General features: G+C 39.2%; 3 protein-coding genes across 8 annotated transcripts; 1 reads left to right on the top strand and 2 right to left on the bottom strand.

Annotated features, from left to right (window-relative positions):
• Positions 1–77: 77 nt before the first annotated feature.
• On the bottom strand, positions 78–6,338 carry LOC106650954 (AP-1 complex subunit beta-1). 6 transcript variants are annotated; one of them, XM_014369251.2, is made up of 12 exons: positions 6,203–6,338; positions 5,359–5,471; positions 4,901–5,071; positions 3,652–3,678; positions 3,296–3,541; positions 2,911–3,171; positions 2,415–2,837; positions 1,450–2,122; positions 1,131–1,380; positions 706–1,057; positions 445–636; positions 78–375 (listed from the first exon to the last, which is right to left on the bottom strand). In XM_014369251.2, exons 2-12 carry the CDS (start codon positions 5,464–5,466, stop codon positions 301–303), a joined length of 2,778 nt encoding a protein of 925 aa, XP_014224737.1. In that variant the 5' UTR covers positions 5,467–5,471; positions 6,203–6,338; the 3' UTR covers positions 78–300. The 6 variants fall into 6 exon arrangements, with proteins under 6 accessions (XP_014224737.1, XP_014224735.1, XP_023318124.1 ...); XM_014369249.2 differs by lacking the exon at positions 6,203–6,338 and adding an exon at positions 5,995–6,195; XM_023462356.1 differs by lacking the exon at positions 6,203–6,338 and adding an exon at positions 6,044–6,195.
• Positions 6,339–6,584: 246 nt separating this feature from the next.
• Positions 6,585–8,645, bottom strand: LOC106650882 (integumentary mucin C.1-like). The gene is made up of 3 exons (XM_014369132.2): positions 7,837–8,645; positions 7,257–7,592; positions 6,585–7,187 (listed from the first exon to the last, which is right to left on the bottom strand). The coding sequence occupies exons 1-3, from the start codon at positions 7,916–7,918 to the stop codon at positions 7,093–7,095; spliced, it is 513 nt and encodes a 170-aa protein (XP_014224618.1). The 5' UTR covers positions 7,919–8,645; the 3' UTR covers positions 6,585–7,092.
• Positions 8,646–9,577: 932 nt separating this feature from the next.
• LOC106650853 lies at positions 9,578–14,699 on the top strand. Its single transcript, XM_014369084.2, has 7 exons — positions 9,578–10,264; positions 10,636–10,892; positions 11,950–12,207; positions 12,291–12,407; positions 12,494–12,581; positions 12,681–12,816; positions 12,890–14,699. The coding sequence occupies exons 1-7, from the start codon at positions 10,225–10,227 to the stop codon at positions 13,098–13,100; spliced, it is 1,107 nt and encodes a 368-aa protein (XP_014224570.1). The 5' UTR covers positions 9,578–10,224; the 3' UTR covers positions 13,101–14,699.
• The last annotated feature ends 1,956 nt before the right edge of the window (positions 14,700–16,655 follow it).

Here is a 16,655-nt window from a genome sequence, read left to right as displayed (position 1 = left end):
AATTTTTTTTTACATAAATTCATTTTTGTTCAACTATAGTATAATGAGACATTGGAATAAAATAGAAGAGAACCAGCTTTTAATAAATAAACAGGACTTATTTTATTTTACATATAATCTCCACTTGGGCACATGATATTAATACATCTTTGTCTTAAAATCATTAAAATTAGACTCATACACAATACTTTGCATAAGTGCTTTAAAAATGTAATTTGCTTAGAGGCACCAACGCTAGATAATGTTATAATCAACAAATGTACACAAAAAACTTTAAATATCAATGGAATGATGATCAATTTAAGAATACAAAATAGAATTATAAGCTTGGAATATTCCACTAGCAACTTCAACAGATCTTGACTTTAATGATAACTGTAATAAAGAAAAATATTTAATTAAGATTTTGAGGTATTAAAAATCGTAAAAAAAATTATAACATACCAAAATATCTGGGTTTCCTGGTTGGATTTTCAATTCTATAAGCACCCAAACATTGTTTACTAGCTTCAACGATTGGTACAACATATCTTGTCCCTCTACATTTCTCTTGGCTATAGTAAAGACATTATTTTGTTGCATCTTAGTTACAACTTGATCAGTAGTTAACATGATACCAGTCAAAGTGTATTGAACCTAGATGATGAAAATGATTTTATAATATTTTAAGTAAGGTGCATGTACTTTATGTAATAAGTAACTTACTTCATTTTGAGCAGGTATATCTTTCCATGTTGATAAGAAGACTCGTTTATCAAGTTGACCATCTTCAGAAAAGTAAACGTTCATTGGTACCAAACAAGCAAAGTAGAATACATCTATATTATTTTTTATCGCAACTTGAAGATTATTGAGAGGCTCCATTCGCTGTACTGCTCCAATAGTTGATAAAACAATGCTAACTTCTATACTTTGACCTGGATTAAGCGGTGCTGGTACTTGCAACGGAGCTGCAGGAGCAAGGCCGAAACTATTTTTATTTAACTGGATAGCAAAACCACCCATAGGCTGCATGGCTTTGTTGGTAAATGTCAAGTCCATATTTATTTGACCATTTCTAAAGTTTATAATTATTAGAATCGTCCATATAGTTATTATCAACTTTTGAAAAAGTACGGTATGAAACTTACTTCCGGGAAAAAGTGCCCCAAACATCGAAACCCTTTCCTTTTTCAGCAGGAAGCCAATTGGTTTTTGGTGCGACATAAGATGTTGTGCCAGCGGTAAAACCAAATATATCGCCTAATAAACCAGTAGTAGTTTGTGATACTGCTGGTTGAGAAGTGGTCAAGTCTCCTCCTAGAATACTGTCCAATCCACTGCTCAAAAGATCCAGACCTGCCGATGCGGCAGGTGCTGGTGTTACCAAAGTTGGACCACCTATTATAAACAGTAAGCTGTTAAATGCGTTCTGCGGTTATACTTTAAGAGCTGAATTATGATACTTACCAATATCCATACTGAGAAGATCGCCAATAAGCGAGTCTTGTGCGGGTATAACTTGAGCTTGGGGTTGTCTACTTTCTTCACCGGAGCTCGTTCTAGCGGGTAGAGATTTCCTCAAGCCAGCTGATCTGCCTTCTACAAATGCAGTTGGTGGTTTATGATAAACGGAAGCCAAACTTGATATGTGACAAATCAATTCATCCAATAGGGTAGGCTCCAGCAAATCTGTTTCTTCGGAAATCAATGGTTTTTCTGCGAGCACCACCTCTTTGGCAGCGGCAGGATCGGTACTCAATAAACGCCAATAAATGAATCCACGGTCTCGAAGATCAGGATTGTCGGAGTCTTGCGTAGCTAAACTAAGGACTTGTTGAACAAGTTCTTGAGTATCGGTTGGTCGTTTCAAGAATAATTTTACAATGGCTGTGAGTAATTGCAATTGAACTTGAGTATTCTCGTCGTGGAATCCTTCGAGGAAGCTCTCTAGCAATTCGTCTGCATTGTCGATACGCTCCGCATATTCTCCAATAATCCAAATCATGGAAGCTCGGGCCTCTGGCTCATCAAGAGTATCGAGATTTTCGCATAGAGTTGAAATTATGCTCTCGTATTTATTAGGGTATTTTCGGAAGATATCTTTGATAACAACAATTGCCTCTTGTACAACGTAGTTTACCTGAAAAAATTAATCATTAGAATCAACTCCAGTAGCAATAAAAATAGTATATTACTGCCCTAAGCCGCGAAAAACAGTAAAGTTCCAGAGTACGTGTAATTAGTGGCCGAGGCGAAACCGAGGCCGATTAACACGTGCTCTGGGGCTTTCTTTTTTCGCAGCATAGACCTGTATACTACTTTTCATACACAGTGGCCCAAAAATCCCTCTTCCCGCTTTGCGCAGCGACAGGGAAGTAGGCACTTTCGGGCCGCTATTATGAAAAATATCATTCTTTAATTCGAATACATACCTTAGTTTGAATAAGATCTAACAATGTTGAAACGCAACGTTCTGCAGATGGTTCAACTTTGATTGCGCATCTTCCGATGGCTCTGACAGCTTTTCTCACAAAGTCAACATCAACTTCAGTTGCATACTCTTTGAGCTCAGACAAAACCTGTGCAATATTAGCCTGAGATGCTAATCTAATCATAATATCCAATTTCTCGAGTTTCACATAGATTGGATCGTTATACTTAACAAAAAAGACTTTCATTTCATGTTTTAAGATATCTGGCCTCTTTTGAACAATAAGGTTTATGTTTCTCAATGCAACATACTGTACTTCTGGCTCAGAACTTAACAGGGTGACCAAGGGGGGTGCCAATTTTTTCGTCAAAGTTCCAACAAAATCAGATTCTGATTGTAACATTTCCATTAATTTCATCAATACCTATTACGGAGAAAAATATTTAGAAGTTTCTGCAAAATATTTCAATTTCTAAAGATACTGAATTTTAGTTTACCTTAACTGCAGATAAAACTACAGCTGCATTGGCATGAGCTAAACGAGGTGTGATTCTTTCACAGATGCTTTGAGCTTCTCTATCATCTCGAGGTGAGTAATTTGCAAGTGAATCTAGAATAAATACTTGACCCCACTCTGTACACTCATTCAGAGCTGTGAGTAGCTTGTTAATAGTTTGTGCATTCATTTCTACCAAAGGTTGACCATTTGGACTTGATTCGTTAATTTCAGATAGAGCTGCCACAGCATTAGCTACCACCTTTTCAAAAATGTAAAATAATTTATTATATGCATGATTTTATAAGTTTTATTTGACCTGATGAGGCTATGACATAATAAAGGTTGCTTAGCAAAAATATAAAACAGTGAATAACATATCGTACCATGGGATTACTGTCAGAGAGCAAATCTTTCAATTGATCTAGGAATCCTTGATCTTCTACCATACTGGCGTTGATGTCGTAAAGCTTTGCTACACACACTGCAGCAGTTTTTCTAACATAAGGGTCCTCATCTTTCAAACATTTACGTAAGGGTTCACATAAATATTCAGTTATTTTATCCACCCTAATGCAACCCATTGTTCGGACAGCTAGTGCTCTTATCAATGGATTTGGATCCTCACAGTCCTGCACAAAATATAGTAACGCCAGGGATTCAAGTCAAGTCACAAGTCAGAATTTAAACAAGTCAACTCAAAGTTAGATTAATTCAATGAAGAGAAAATAAATTATTATACCTTAGTCATCGGAGATGTTGCAAGCTCCTTTATTTTGCGTGTGTCAGAACGAAAAATGTCAAATTGGTCACCGTCACCATTTTTATTTTGTTTTCATTTTTAATTAATTTGGGTTAATGAATGTTTTTTTTGTGCATTAATCACAAAAAAATCATATGTGTTTGCATTGAACCAGTCATTTTTTAAAGAGCACGATTTTTTAAATAGCATAACAGGCTTGGATCTTGAAAAAATGTTGATAAAAACATTTAATAATATCAGACGTACAGCAAAATATTAAAATCATAAACATTCAGCAAATTGAAAATACTTTACTCTATTTTCAAATAATACTCAACAGTTTAACAATATATAATCAATGGACATTCAAAGAACTTGACTATTTTTGATAAATCTAACTAACTATTCATAAATAAGAATTCTTTTATACAATATTTATATCAAAATAGCAAATAAAATGCACTCGACCAAATCAAACACAATGCTTTGCAAGTGTTATAAAATAGAAAACAAATATGTGCTAATAAAATTTACAGCTAAAAACAAGCTTGCAACAAAACTATAAAATTACACACATTGGATTACTTTTGGTCAGCTTACAATTTTTTGTAAGTACTTCATTGTAAAGATAATTTGATCAAAAAATTGCATTGCTCTGAGCTTAAATTTGATTTGGAGTGCACTATACGAACATTTTAGTCAATCAATAATTATTTTTCATTACGTTGTTAACACTATTGAACATTTAACTAATTAAGTATTTATAAATTTTCAGTTTTCGTGCCCTTTGAAAAATAAACAATTCAATTTGATACTGTCAGAGCAACTAATCTACTTACTGTAAGATGAATATCTTATTTTATATGATGTTAGATGACAGGCATGGTAATAAAACAAAATCTTGCTCTAATAAGATATTTTTTTATGAAAGTTTAAAACGTATATGATTTGAAATATCTATAAAATTATAAATTAATGGTCAAGATTTTGCCTTAATGCATCATTAATTTTATGACAATATTATGTATATATTAAATACAAAGATTTAATTATCATAAAATTCATGGTGAGTTCTTATAGTAAAGGTGTTTAGTATAATGATAAACAATAAATTAAACTCAAAATATGCATAATTAATGCTGTTTTATGCAAAAACAATGAAGCAATATACAATAGTATGAAAGAAGTATTAAGAAGAGGATGAAGATGAGCGACACACAAACAAAGGTGAAAATGAAAGAAACATTACCTTAACAAAAGTGTTGACAGCCATAATGGCCATATCTGGTTGGCTCTTTGCATAGTTCATGAGATAAAGATAAACCAATTTCTTAAGCTCCAAATTGTCAGTTTGCATACAATTGACGACATCGGGAAACAGAGCTGACACATCTTTGCCCACTGTCATAGAAGCAATCACCTATAATAAATGAAGTGCAATTTAAAATTAATCTTAAAAGAAAATGGATCTTAACTAGCTTATGTTATGTTACTCTTCAATCTCTTTTTTATCCTTCATCTGTGCACAGAACAAATATTAATAAACTTTCTAACAATCAGGGTATACAAATGAATTGATCAAAATTATATTGATTTAATCAAAGAAATGGTTGATTTTTAATGAAATGAATTAATTGAGATATCTTATTAATGAAACAAAAGAATGCAAAGAGAGATGTTTTAGCTCGAGAATAAAATAATCATTACCTTCTTTACAGCCTCTTTCTTTTTTTCTTTCTTGTCATTGTTGAGCTCCGACTTCAATTCGAATATCTCACCCTTTTTGGTGGTTGTGAAGTATTTGGAGTCAGTCATTTTGGCTGCAAATTAAAAATCACACAAACTTGTAAAATCAATGCTGCTTAATTAATAACTCAAAGCACAATATATCATTATTATACGAGCTACAGAGAAATTAATAAGTGGTTATGTCAACGTCAACACTTAATTGACACAGAGTCTGATTACAAATATTAAGATCTCGAACGATCACAATATGACTCATACACACATTCACTCTTACAATATTTTCTAACTCGACAAGACGTAGAGACGTATTCGAAAATTGCATCCGAACTCTCGGCCCTTGCTTATTCTTGAGAGCTGACGTGAAGGCAACAAAACGATCAATATGATTCTACTTTCTGCAGTATATCTGTATATACAATTGAACCACAATTGCAAGGTATGCGTGTGTATAGTAACTGTATGTACATGTATGAGAGAGATGCGCAAGGAGAAAGTAGAAAGACGGAGCGAGACACAGAGATAAAAGCTGTTAATGAGTCCGATAGGAAAGCTTTTTAACGCACACAACACAGAAAAAAAAAGATGATAACATACGCGTCTGCAAGTAATACTGAAACACTTTGGATGATTATTATAATCCCACCTTACGCGAGCTAATAAAGCCTCCTCGCAGGTGTGTTGGGAATATTCGATAAACGTTCTCTATACGTGTCCGCGCAGCGGAATCGCAGACGTGCAGAAATTCTGTACACACACACCAGAAAATGACAGATCCTCACAGTTATAATATACAATTGCAAACCTTTTAATGTGTGTATATGCGCGGTAGACTTTACAACAGCTCTCGAACACGCCCCCGCGAGAAGCGTCGATTTGGGTACACCCTGCCGACTAGCGCGCCTGCGTGTAATATGGCAAACACTGACTGCAAAAACTGTGGTCGCCTGGCAGCCGATTGCGCGAAACCAACGCACAACATAGACAATGTATGTATGTATATAGTACAATAGTGTATATTAATAGTGGGCTAACATGATTTGCCGATTGTTGGTATCCGATGTGATCCTCAAATGAATCGTCATTATTATGATATTCTCCAAGTTTCAACATAAATAAAATTATTACTTTTTCAAAGGATTTAAAACAAAATGTATGAAAAATTAAGAAAACACTATTATGATGTAAGTTTTATTTCATTAAAAAAGTAACTTACAAGTTTATACATTCATATACAAATTATAATTATTTTTTATCTTGTTAGGCTTGTCCATTGTAACAGACACAGAGTTGAAAATTTCACTTTTAAGCCACTTAGTTCATTGAAAGAGATTGAACATTTAGATCACAATGTTAAACATTAAATATAACTCAGAAAAAAACACATAATATGCTCAAACAAAATGGAAAGACATTCAAAATTAAAAGTAAATTTTTACATATATATCATTTTATAATTAGTAGTAATTGCTTAAAACAAAAATGAAAAACACGCAGATTAACATTGAAATTCTCATTTCACGATATTATTCTAAGAGCACTTTAACATTTTGAAAAATTCTATTTTTTCCAACAATATAAAAAATACAATGTTGCTATTATTCATCTAAAATTATATGAGAGCTTTAAGCACTGATATTATAAACTATTGTTTTATGTAAACACATTTTAAATAGTTTGAATCAGCATGTACTCTCAAAGTGTACGATAACTTCGTTCAGTTTTGATTTTGTAAAATTTGTATCCTCCAACGCTCAGTCCAACGATGCAAGCTGTCAAGATTATGCCACCTAAAAAAGGAGCGATGATGAAAATGTATCTATTATTGCATTTTTAACAGTCTCAAGATATTATCATACCCATAAAACTCAATCCATCAAACTGACGTCCTCCATGCGATGGCGTCGGTGGCACAGATGTAGTTGTTGGTCCATCTGGAGCTTTTGTTGGGTCAGGAGATGGTGATGTTGATGTTGGTATAGGTGTAGTTGTGGGTGGAGGTTTAGGAGTTGTAGTAGTTGTAGTAGTTGTAGTTGTAGTTGTAGTAGTAGAAGAAGTTGTAATTGGTGCAGACGTTGTTGTATTTGGTGCTAAAGTTGTAGGCTCAGGTGGTGTCGTAGTTGCCTTGGTAGTTGGTGGAGTTGGTGGAACTGCTGTAGTAGTGTTTGAAGAAGATGGCTGAGGGGGAATGTATCCTGCAAATGAGAAAAAGTTGCACAATAAAATAATTCATCCATAAGGAGCTTCAACTTCGAATTGGTTGATTCAAGAATAATCCTTAAAAGTGCATCATTTCGGAAATAAAAGAGAATATACAACAATGTACTTTCTTGTCAATGAGTCATTTCACGACGAACGATCAATGGAAATTTTACGATCGTGCAACGAGCCATGGAAAATAATGGATTTTGTTTGCAGTAATAAAGCTGTAGAACTCACCTGGTTCGGCTGGTTTCGCCTGGGCAACGAACGCGGTGGCCGTCACCGCGAGCAACGACAGGACAACAAAAAAGTTCTTCATCGCGAGGAAACAAAAATGACGATAATATCACACGACGCGAATGTCTGCTGCTTCTCTCGTACCGTATATAACACGCTACGTACGAGGATGATGCTCCTCTCACGAAATTGCGTATTCAACACGTATTATAATAATATATGTATAGATAGAACTTTTACACGTCGCGTGTGCGTAATGCGTATTTGCAAGTTATGCGTGCTGTATTTATGGCTATATACGAAAATCTATAGGACAGTGTCTCATATGCCTCGTCGGCTCTATGTTTATCGAACGATAAATAGCTCTCGGTCAAACACTACACTGAGTAGGCAGAGCTCAGCGCACACTTAGCACGGCAGCAGCAGTAGCGAAAAACCACGTCTGGTTTTTACGCGGACGACGACGACGGGATGGGATAGAATTACCGCGTGTGCTGGCGTTTTGTTTATCGCGCAAAAATCCCCCACCTCTGCAACGAGTATACTCTATATTCGGGGATTCACTCTTTCTCTCTTTCACTCGCGCTCTCGCTGCTCCGTTATCATGGAAATTATGCTGCTAAATATAATAACGCGGACGGTATTTTTCACTCGTTTATACTCTGGCTGGGAGTAATATGTGTATAAATATATATCGTCGTACTACGACGTTATCTCTGTGCGCGGGCTGTAGCGGTCCTCGAGCTTGAATCACTCGCTCTGGCCGACTGATACGGCACGCTTGTTCACAGCCTGCAGCTGCAGAAAACTATATTCGCGACGCCAGCTATATATAATGTGCATTTGTGCAATTATGCGGTTCGAGCGCGGGGTGCAGCAGTCAGCAGTACTACAATGCGGGCTGGGTTAGGCCAAGATCGCGCTCTCTGTATTACATTATTGCGTCCTGCGTTGCAGCATGCATGACGCCGCGCAGGAGAGTAGCGCTTGTAAGATCCACTTGTCTTCCAGTGAGAGCTCGCTTGCCGCGAAGCACCTGTTACAACATCGAACCGTCGTGTTTGTACATTGCTCCGAAATCACAGTATATATCGCATAGCTAGCTACGTGGACTGCTTTTAGGAGGAAAAAACAAATATTCGACTCATGGCAATTTTCTCTTAGTTCGCGGAATGCGTAGTAAGCAAAAAAGAGCACTCGAAGGTGTATACAACATACAAAGCGAGAGCGACGCGTAGTAGTCTCGCACCTTACCTACATAAGGGAAAGGAGTTGCTTAGAAATTTAGAATATGTTACATCGACTCTCGGCTAGAGGGCGTCGCGGTGTTAATTTCTCGCATTTTTCGGAGCGCTAACGTTTGAATGAATCGACGTTCACCCTGTCTCGCAATTCTCACGGGTGCACCATTACGCCGCACGTAAAATTGTACCGGCGGCGTTTGACAATAACTTTTCGTCATCGAAACGATGGGATTGCCGCGTCGCAAGCTCGAGAGGTAAATTTAGCCATGCGTTTGCTCGGAGGGTAAATACCGCGAGCGTAGCGCAGGTATCGCGCTCTGCACACACACATCGCGTCGATGACACACTTTTGCCTCGCGCTCCGATAGCATATGGATACGTGCGCGCAAGCACAGCCGCGAAGCTTGCACAGGCAGCAGCAGCCGAAAGCGCAGGACGCGGCCGTGGGGGTGGCTGCGCGCGTCGTTATTGATCCTCGCGCGATCGCCGTTAACAATTCCTCGTCTCTCTCTCCCTCTCTTTTACTCTCGGTGTGGAGTACGCGACAATATTATCTCGATAGTGCACGCGTGTATATTCCTTGAACGAGCTTGTAAAAGCTCGCTCGGCTCCGAAGCACACGTACAAGACACGACCCTTTTTTTATTTAATTTCTTTCTCCATCTCTCGCTGTAAACGCGCGAGAAGGAGGAGAGGGTCTTCTATAAAGGAACACGCGCCGATATTATAATAGAAGCGAGTGAGAGGAGTCGCGTGCAAGGGAAATCGTGACTACTGCCGAGTGTGACAAGTGTGCAGCTGCAAGTGTGTGTGGCATTGTGCGCGCGCGCCGACAGAAACGCGAATTTCCTCGATGCTACTGCTGCTGCTGCTGCTCCATTGGCATGGATCGCTGTAACGATAAAAGAAAACTCGAGCTTCCTCCTCGAAGCTGAGTGGCAGAAAACTGTGCCTCGTGTCTTCTCCTCTGCCCAAGACGACGAGAGAGAGAGACGAGACAATTGGAGCGCTGTTTTGCTAATTACTAGTGATACAGTACAGTAGCTGTTGGCATTTTTCTTCACGGTCTCGGTCTTCTGTCTCAGCTGCTTACCCCTCATCTGCCTCTGAGTTAGCAGTAGCCGCGCGCTGCTCTCTAGCCACGATGATACACACGATGTCCCTCAAGCTTTGCATTCCGCTAGGTAAGTCCTCTTTTGCTCGCATTTTCGCGGATCATAAACAACCCTCCCTTTCTCCGTCGCCCATTCACCATGACGCAATGACTGTCAGCATATAACCGAGTGATAATTTAATTATTCGTTGTCGCGTGATGAACATTGCGTGAGTGCACCCAGAGACTCAGCACTTTTTTTTCCTCACACACACACACACACATCTCTCCCTCTCTTTCGCTCGCAGTTGTACTAAACTAGCCTGGCTTATCGATCCTTTTTACTCATCCTCCAGCGTTGTCGGTTTATTAGCTCAAGCACGATTAATGCAATGAAAAGCCCATTTAAAATTTATCGATAAACGATAAACGATTAAAATTGTTGTGCGTCATGGTTCGCAGTGTGCGTGCTGCTGGTTCTCCGAGTCTCGTCGCTGTCGCTGCCGGCCCAGACGACCACCACCGCCAAGACTCCGGAACTAAAGAAGGTGGCCGCCGCTGCAGCGCCTGCGACACAGCAGCAGCAGGGTCAGCAGCCACCGGCTGCGACCAAGAGCAACGGCAACGCCAATAGCGAGAGCAACGACTCCGAGCCTTTCTACACGACCAAACGCAATGCCAACGTCTACGTCGAATTTCCGAGCACTCAATCGCCATTGGTATATATCTAGCTTATTATCGATGCAACCAACTTTTGCGATTACTAATCTGATAATCGTTTTGAAATTTGCGACTAGTTTTTCGTCGTACGCGGACGGCGTCCCACGCACTAAAAGCTCGAGCTTTTCATATACTCATACGTATTATTGTCTATGCGAAAGCTCATTTACGTTCAATCGCATTAAATCCTTTGGAATCAAACGCACGATTCCGAACTACATTGGCAATCATATCTCGCGAATGAATTACCCCCATTTATACGAGTTTGTCTCTTCATTCGATATACATGTATATCTATTCCGTAATAACACGCACCCACGCGCGCTGCTACGGGGGGAGGCTATGTTATTATTTTAGCATCAATTCTTCGCGTTCGCATTGCATCGATTCCCAGTCGTTTCATTCGCGAATCTCGTGTAATTTGATTTTCTATTTTTATTTTCGCTTCGCGATGGGGTACAGCTTGAAATCATATCTATATATTTGTATTGTGCGCACGATAGCAACGACGTCACGGCTAGAGCAACAAAGTAGTAAAATAAGTGCGGTATAGCACGCGCGTATATAAGTATATTTACGTAGGCGAATAATGCGCCGACAGGCGGAGAATATATGTAAGGAACGAGCTGAGAAATGGAGTTTGCCGAAAGGATCAGAGGCCGCGAAGAAATTTACCCAAGGAATTTAAAATCCGAAAGTGCCAGCTGAGTTAACGCGCGTCGTCGGGTAGAAAATTAAAATAGGATGCGTCGTTGTCGCGAGGGGGAAAAGAAAAAGCTTTGCCCACAACGGTTCAGTTTCCACGTTGTAAATGAAAAGATACGACTCGTTCGCGATGTCGCCCCGTTGTAAAATAAAATCCTCATTAACGAGCTTTAATGCTCGCACGCGCGCGTACATTGTACGGAGCGACGACGTATCGCGTGTGCTGTATAAACATCGCTGCGAATTTATTCTTGAACTTTTGACCCGAACGATACGCTGAATAAATCTCGAGGACGTGCTCTGTACATTTACATCGACGATTACTATATATTCCGCGTGTCTTGTCTGCAGTTGGTGTTAAATGCCGAGAAGGAGACGGTGGCCTCGGCCACCATAGCCCCGAAACAGAGGGCCGGCGCCGCCGCGGCTGCGGCCGGGACCAAACAGCAGCAGCAGCAGCAGGTGATCGCCACGACGCCGAAACCGCAGCGAAGCTCGTCCGAGGTGCCTCTCTATCGGCTCAACAGTCCCAATGGTCAGGCCTGCGTCCTGCTGCAGGTCGACGCGCTCATCACCATCAAGTACAAGGACAAGCTCGGCGAGGAACAGGTGCGTCCATATCAATTTTCAGATTACATTACATATCGCATATCCAATAAATGATTGACATTTGGATGATCGCATGAATACAGGAAGCCGACGTGTACGTGCCGGACAACGCCGTTGTCACTGGCAATTGCGACGGTGAAAATTCCATTTACATGTCCATCAAGTGGGACGCCTACGTTCTGTCTTGGTACTTCTCGAAGGTATGAACATTTTTATGATTAGGTTTCAAATTGACTCGCATATCGTAAAACTGTTCATTAATATTCATTTTTTAATTTTGTCAAAGACACCTGGCGGCGAGAGATGGTACGTCGACAAAATAGAGCTGACCTACAATTCGAGCGATCGTCACTTTGAGCATCCTCAACAACCAAGTGAGCCCACGCAACCGAGACTATGTTTTTTAATTGACACCTTATACATATAAAACGACAACCTGCTGATATTCTATTTCTTATGATTGCCTTTTTCAGACAAAACAGTGAGATTGAGCACCTCGCAGAAGCACAGCATGCTGTTCCCCACTCCGGTCGGTAAGTCCTACTCGTGCAACGAAGAGCAGGAAGTCTCCATGACCGATAACAAAAATCACGCCAGCGTCCTGCTGAGGTACGTATCGAGTTTTTCACTTGCTTTTCTCGATCGAACTGCACGTATACATTTTTCACCCTCTGATCTGCAGAGAACTGAAGCTACAGCCGTTCAAGTTCAAGAGCAACGACTTCGCGGCCGAGTTCTCGTGCACATCGCTGAGCGCCCGGGCGAATCGCGACGAGACGGCACCAGTGGCGGTGGGCTCGACCCTCGCCGCCGTCGTTCTGCTCACCATCACGGGCTATGCCGGCTGGAGGCATTTCAAAGTCAAAAAAGTCAACTACGACAATATGGAGTAAAGCCAAGAGAAATACCGATTGACAGATCTCTTGGAGCATATATACACGACAACCGCAGAACAAATCCGATGGAGCATTTCGATATTCGCTTATTTCTGCGTTACTTTATACATACTTTTTTTAATTTTTTCGTTGCATGAAAAAAAGAATGGAATGAAAAGCATACACGATAATAAAATTATAACGACAAGGTATGAGTAACACTACTTCCGTTTTCGGTTGATATACAGCGCGATATGCACTACGATAACAAAAAAAGAACACATATTTCAATTTTTAATTGTCATTACATTATATAAAATATATTTTTAAAAATAAAACGTTCGGAGAAACGGAATTAAAAATCGCTAAACTCTAAAAAAAGGTTGTACGTATAGCTAAAACGGCGCATGAAATTGCAGGCAATTTTCCACGATATGTCCTTCAATGTTTTGCTCCTAATATCTTCTTCATAAATATAATTAATACGTATGTGTGTGTGCACCCATATCGACTATTTTGATCTTATTCGATTCTGCACCACTATTCATAAAACGATGAACTCGAAGCATTGATTATTAAAAAAATATAACTACGGTATTTTTAAGAGAAAAAAACATGTTACATGCATTAATTCAAAGTAAGACGATATTTTTGTTGAAGTGATACGAAACTATTGGTGTATTTTTCCTCGTTGTTAAATTCATATAGTATTTACAGCAGTTGATTGAATTACTACAAATTTTATTCATACAGTTGATCAACATTACAGACATTCGTTGCACAAAAGAATAGAATTTATATGATGTTTTCGGATTGGCTTGATCAGCGAATCTTTGGTTAAGGAATAAACAAACGTCTGAGAAATCCGATCGATAATGATCATGTACAAACATATCCGTATAGAAATATTTGCGAAAATTTAACAAGACGATATTATTATTTTAGTGAAAAATCAATAAAGATGTGATTCCAAAAGACCAAAGGACGACCGAAAACAAGAGCCGGATGAATGATTTCGATAAAAATCAAACGTGATTGTACTGACAAAAAAAATTAAGATATATAATTCATGAACGTGGATCCAATGTGTTCCCGCGTTGTATTCTCTTGCAAGAGAAAAAAACTCTGTCTTCCAAAGCATATATTAACTTGATATGATATTATAAAGATATACATTAAAAATTGATTTATACGTATAAGGATGGTTACAAAATATGTATACATATTATATATTATAATTGCAGCGCGTATAGCTTTTAAAAAAGGGAATCATAAGAAGAAAAAAAATGACTAAAAAATTGTTTAATTGTGTAAATAAATATATATTACGCGGTTATCCGATGATTGTTTGAACTATTATTATACAAACGTCGGAAATGAAAAAAATTATATAAATGTGTATGATAAAACAAGACAGATTACGATGTAATAAGGATCGCAACAAAAATATGAAATGTGAACTTTCATTAAATAATCAATGATGTATAAATTTTTTCGAAGTTTTGTCGATTCGTAAATAATCGCATTTATCGATCTTATATCAATAGCCTACGTACAAAAATGAATATGTATAAAAAAAATAATATTAATAAAATAATAATGATTATGCAAAACTAATTGGCTGTTTTACTTCGCATACACGATTATAGGTGTTATGACAATTAAATGTACGCAGCAGCACACATCGAATCAGCTCGATTCAAGCTTATGATACGCACAGTGGCGTGCGATGATCGCTTTTGCACCACGGGACATCGTCGTCATCGTTGTTGCGCGCGAGACTCACCGCGTGGCAGCACAAAAATAGCAGCGATAAAACCGCATTACAATCGGCATATAGGTATATTATACGGTGCTGTAATATAAAGAAAGAGGACTGTGGCGATGATTACGACGACGAGAAGATGTAAAATGTTTGTGTGTGTATGTACGAATGTGTGAGTCTGTATAGACGAGATCTCGGTCTTTTCGGCACAGTTGGATACTGCTGGGGCACCGCTGCATCCGGACTGCACGGACAGGCAGGCAAACTTGCCTATACAGATGTGTGCTATGTGTGCAGGCGCCAAAGACCGCACGGGGAGGGCGTGAAATGTACAATCGTACAAATGTACTTAGGTACATATATATACACGTCAGTCATATATGGGTAATAGTTTTGCGCAACGTATATAGGTATACACGACGTAAATGCAGTCTTTAGTAAAAACGTCGAGCTAGCTGCTGCAGAGACTGGGCGCGCGCGACACACACACAACTAGAAAGAGAGAGAGACGAGAGACGAGTTGTATAAAATAGCTTGCAGAGGGGTCGTGCCCGATTGTTGACGTGCTCCCATTGTTGCCTGGCAGTGTATGTACCTACGTACTCGAAATTTTTAGGACTCATTCGTTTGTTACGTATACATATGTCTGGGTGTATGCTTTTTGTCACTTCATTCTCTCGCTCGCTCGTTTGTAGTGCCAAAAAAAAAGTGCGAGAAAGGAGAGGGAGCCGGCCGAAACGATGCGCTCTCGAGAGTATACGGACGAGAGCCGAAGAAGAAGAAGAAGAAGAAAGACAGAGAAAAAAGAGCTTGTAGTACGGCTAATCGTGAGCTTATGATCTTTCAAAGATCGTGTTAACGATTACATGCCAGAACTCTTGCCATCAGGCTCGATTATACGACGATCGATAAGTTTCACAGATTTCTTCCAATATAAGCCATACCGCGAAATGCTTTACCAGATCGACAGCAGATACGGGCGCGCATTCAAAAGAGTTTTAAAAAAAATTTTTTTTTTTCATCGAAAGTTTGATGAAAGTGATACGTGCAATTAAATTTTAGTTCTAATTTTAATTTGATTTCAAAAAAGCAGCAAAACAATTATAATTATAAAACGAGTATGGATGGCCGGGGGGTATTTTCGTCACTAGAGAAGCCGGTTTCGCGGCTTATATAAAAGCAAACTGCGAGTATAGAAGGGATACATCTGCAATAGCTCGTACGAGCCAGGCCACAATTGTCGACGGAACCCTCGACTCTATAAATTATACATGCGACGTGCCCGAGAGCGAAAGAGAGAGAAAATCTCATTTTCGGATTTTAATTTGCCAATTCTACCGATTGAAAATGTCGAGATGCGCTCATCGACAAGGCTATATTATAATACATATAGTAGCAGCTTCACTTCGGTGCGCCGTGTAGGAAGGGATTAAAGGTCCTCGACGCGAAGCTTTGAGATTATCTCTCGCGCAAATACACGCATCGAGAGACTCGGCCGTGCTATATATGGCATAAGCTTTTATACACAGGTGCGAAGCAGGACACACGACACACCCTCGTGTGCTGCTACTGCCGCTGCTACTATAGAACTGCGACGAGCTACCTACCTACCCGTGAAGTGTCTCTTTGGCTTCTGCACAATTTCACGCTTTAACGTTTTGCACAGCGCCGAGTGAACGCGATAGATGTATTTTGTACATAAGATACATGGATGGACGATCGAGATTAGGCGATCGGAAATGCCGAATATCCTTGTGATGTCGGCTAAAACGAGCGAAAGGGTGTGTGTGTCAGGCATTCGTGCGCAC

Source organism: Trichogramma pretiosum, unplaced genomic scaffold, assembly GCF_000599845.2.
Source record: "Trichogramma pretiosum strain Unisexual culture from Peru unplaced genomic scaffold, Tpre_2.0 scaffold3, whole genome shotgun sequence".
Lineage (NCBI taxonomy): Eukaryota > Metazoa > Arthropoda > Insecta > Hymenoptera > Trichogrammatidae > Trichogramma > Trichogramma pretiosum.
This window is presented reverse-complemented; position numbering and strand designations above follow the sequence as displayed.

What these genes read in the sequence shown, in the direction of transcription:
- LOC106650954 (XM_014369251.2), bottom strand. Translation starts at nt 5,466, where the DNA reads ATGACTGACTCCAAATACTTCACAACCACCAAAAAGGGTGAGATATTC. An exon ending in CAACATCTCCGATGACTAAG is followed by an intron (nt 3,542 to 3,651) that starts GTATAATAATTT and finishes TATTTTGTGCAG; the next exon opens with GACTGTGAGGATCCAAATCC. An exon ending in TAGTTTTATCTGCAGTTAAG is followed by an intron (nt 2,838 to 2,910) that starts GTAAACTAAAAT and finishes TCTCCGTAATAG; the next exon opens with GTATTGATGAAATTAATGGA.
- LOC106650882 (XM_014369132.2), bottom strand. Translation starts at nt 7,918, where the DNA reads ATGAAGAACTTTTTTGTTGTCCTGTCGTTGCTCGCGGTGACGGCCACC. An exon ending in GGCGAAACCAGCCGAACCAG is followed by an intron (nt 7,593 to 7,836) that starts GTGAGTTCTACA and finishes TCTCATTTGCAG; the next exon opens with GATACATTCCCCCTCAGCCA. An exon ending in TGATGGATTGAGTTTTATGG is followed by an intron (nt 7,188 to 7,256) that starts GTATGATAATAT and finishes CTCCTTTTTTAG; the next exon opens with GTGGCATAATCTTGACAGCT.
- LOC106650853 (XM_014369084.2), top strand. Translation starts at nt 10,225, where the DNA reads ATGATACACACGATGTCCCTCAAGCTTTGCATTCCGCTAG. An exon ending in CAAGCTTTGCATTCCGCTAG is followed by an intron (nt 10,265 to 10,635) that starts GTAAGTCCTCTT and finishes CATGGTTCGCAG; the next exon opens with TGTGCGTGCTGCTGGTTCTC. An exon ending in CACGCCAGCGTCCTGCTGAG is followed by an intron (nt 12,817 to 12,889) that starts GTACGTATCGAG and finishes TCTGATCTGCAG; the next exon opens with AGAACTGAAGCTACAGCCGT.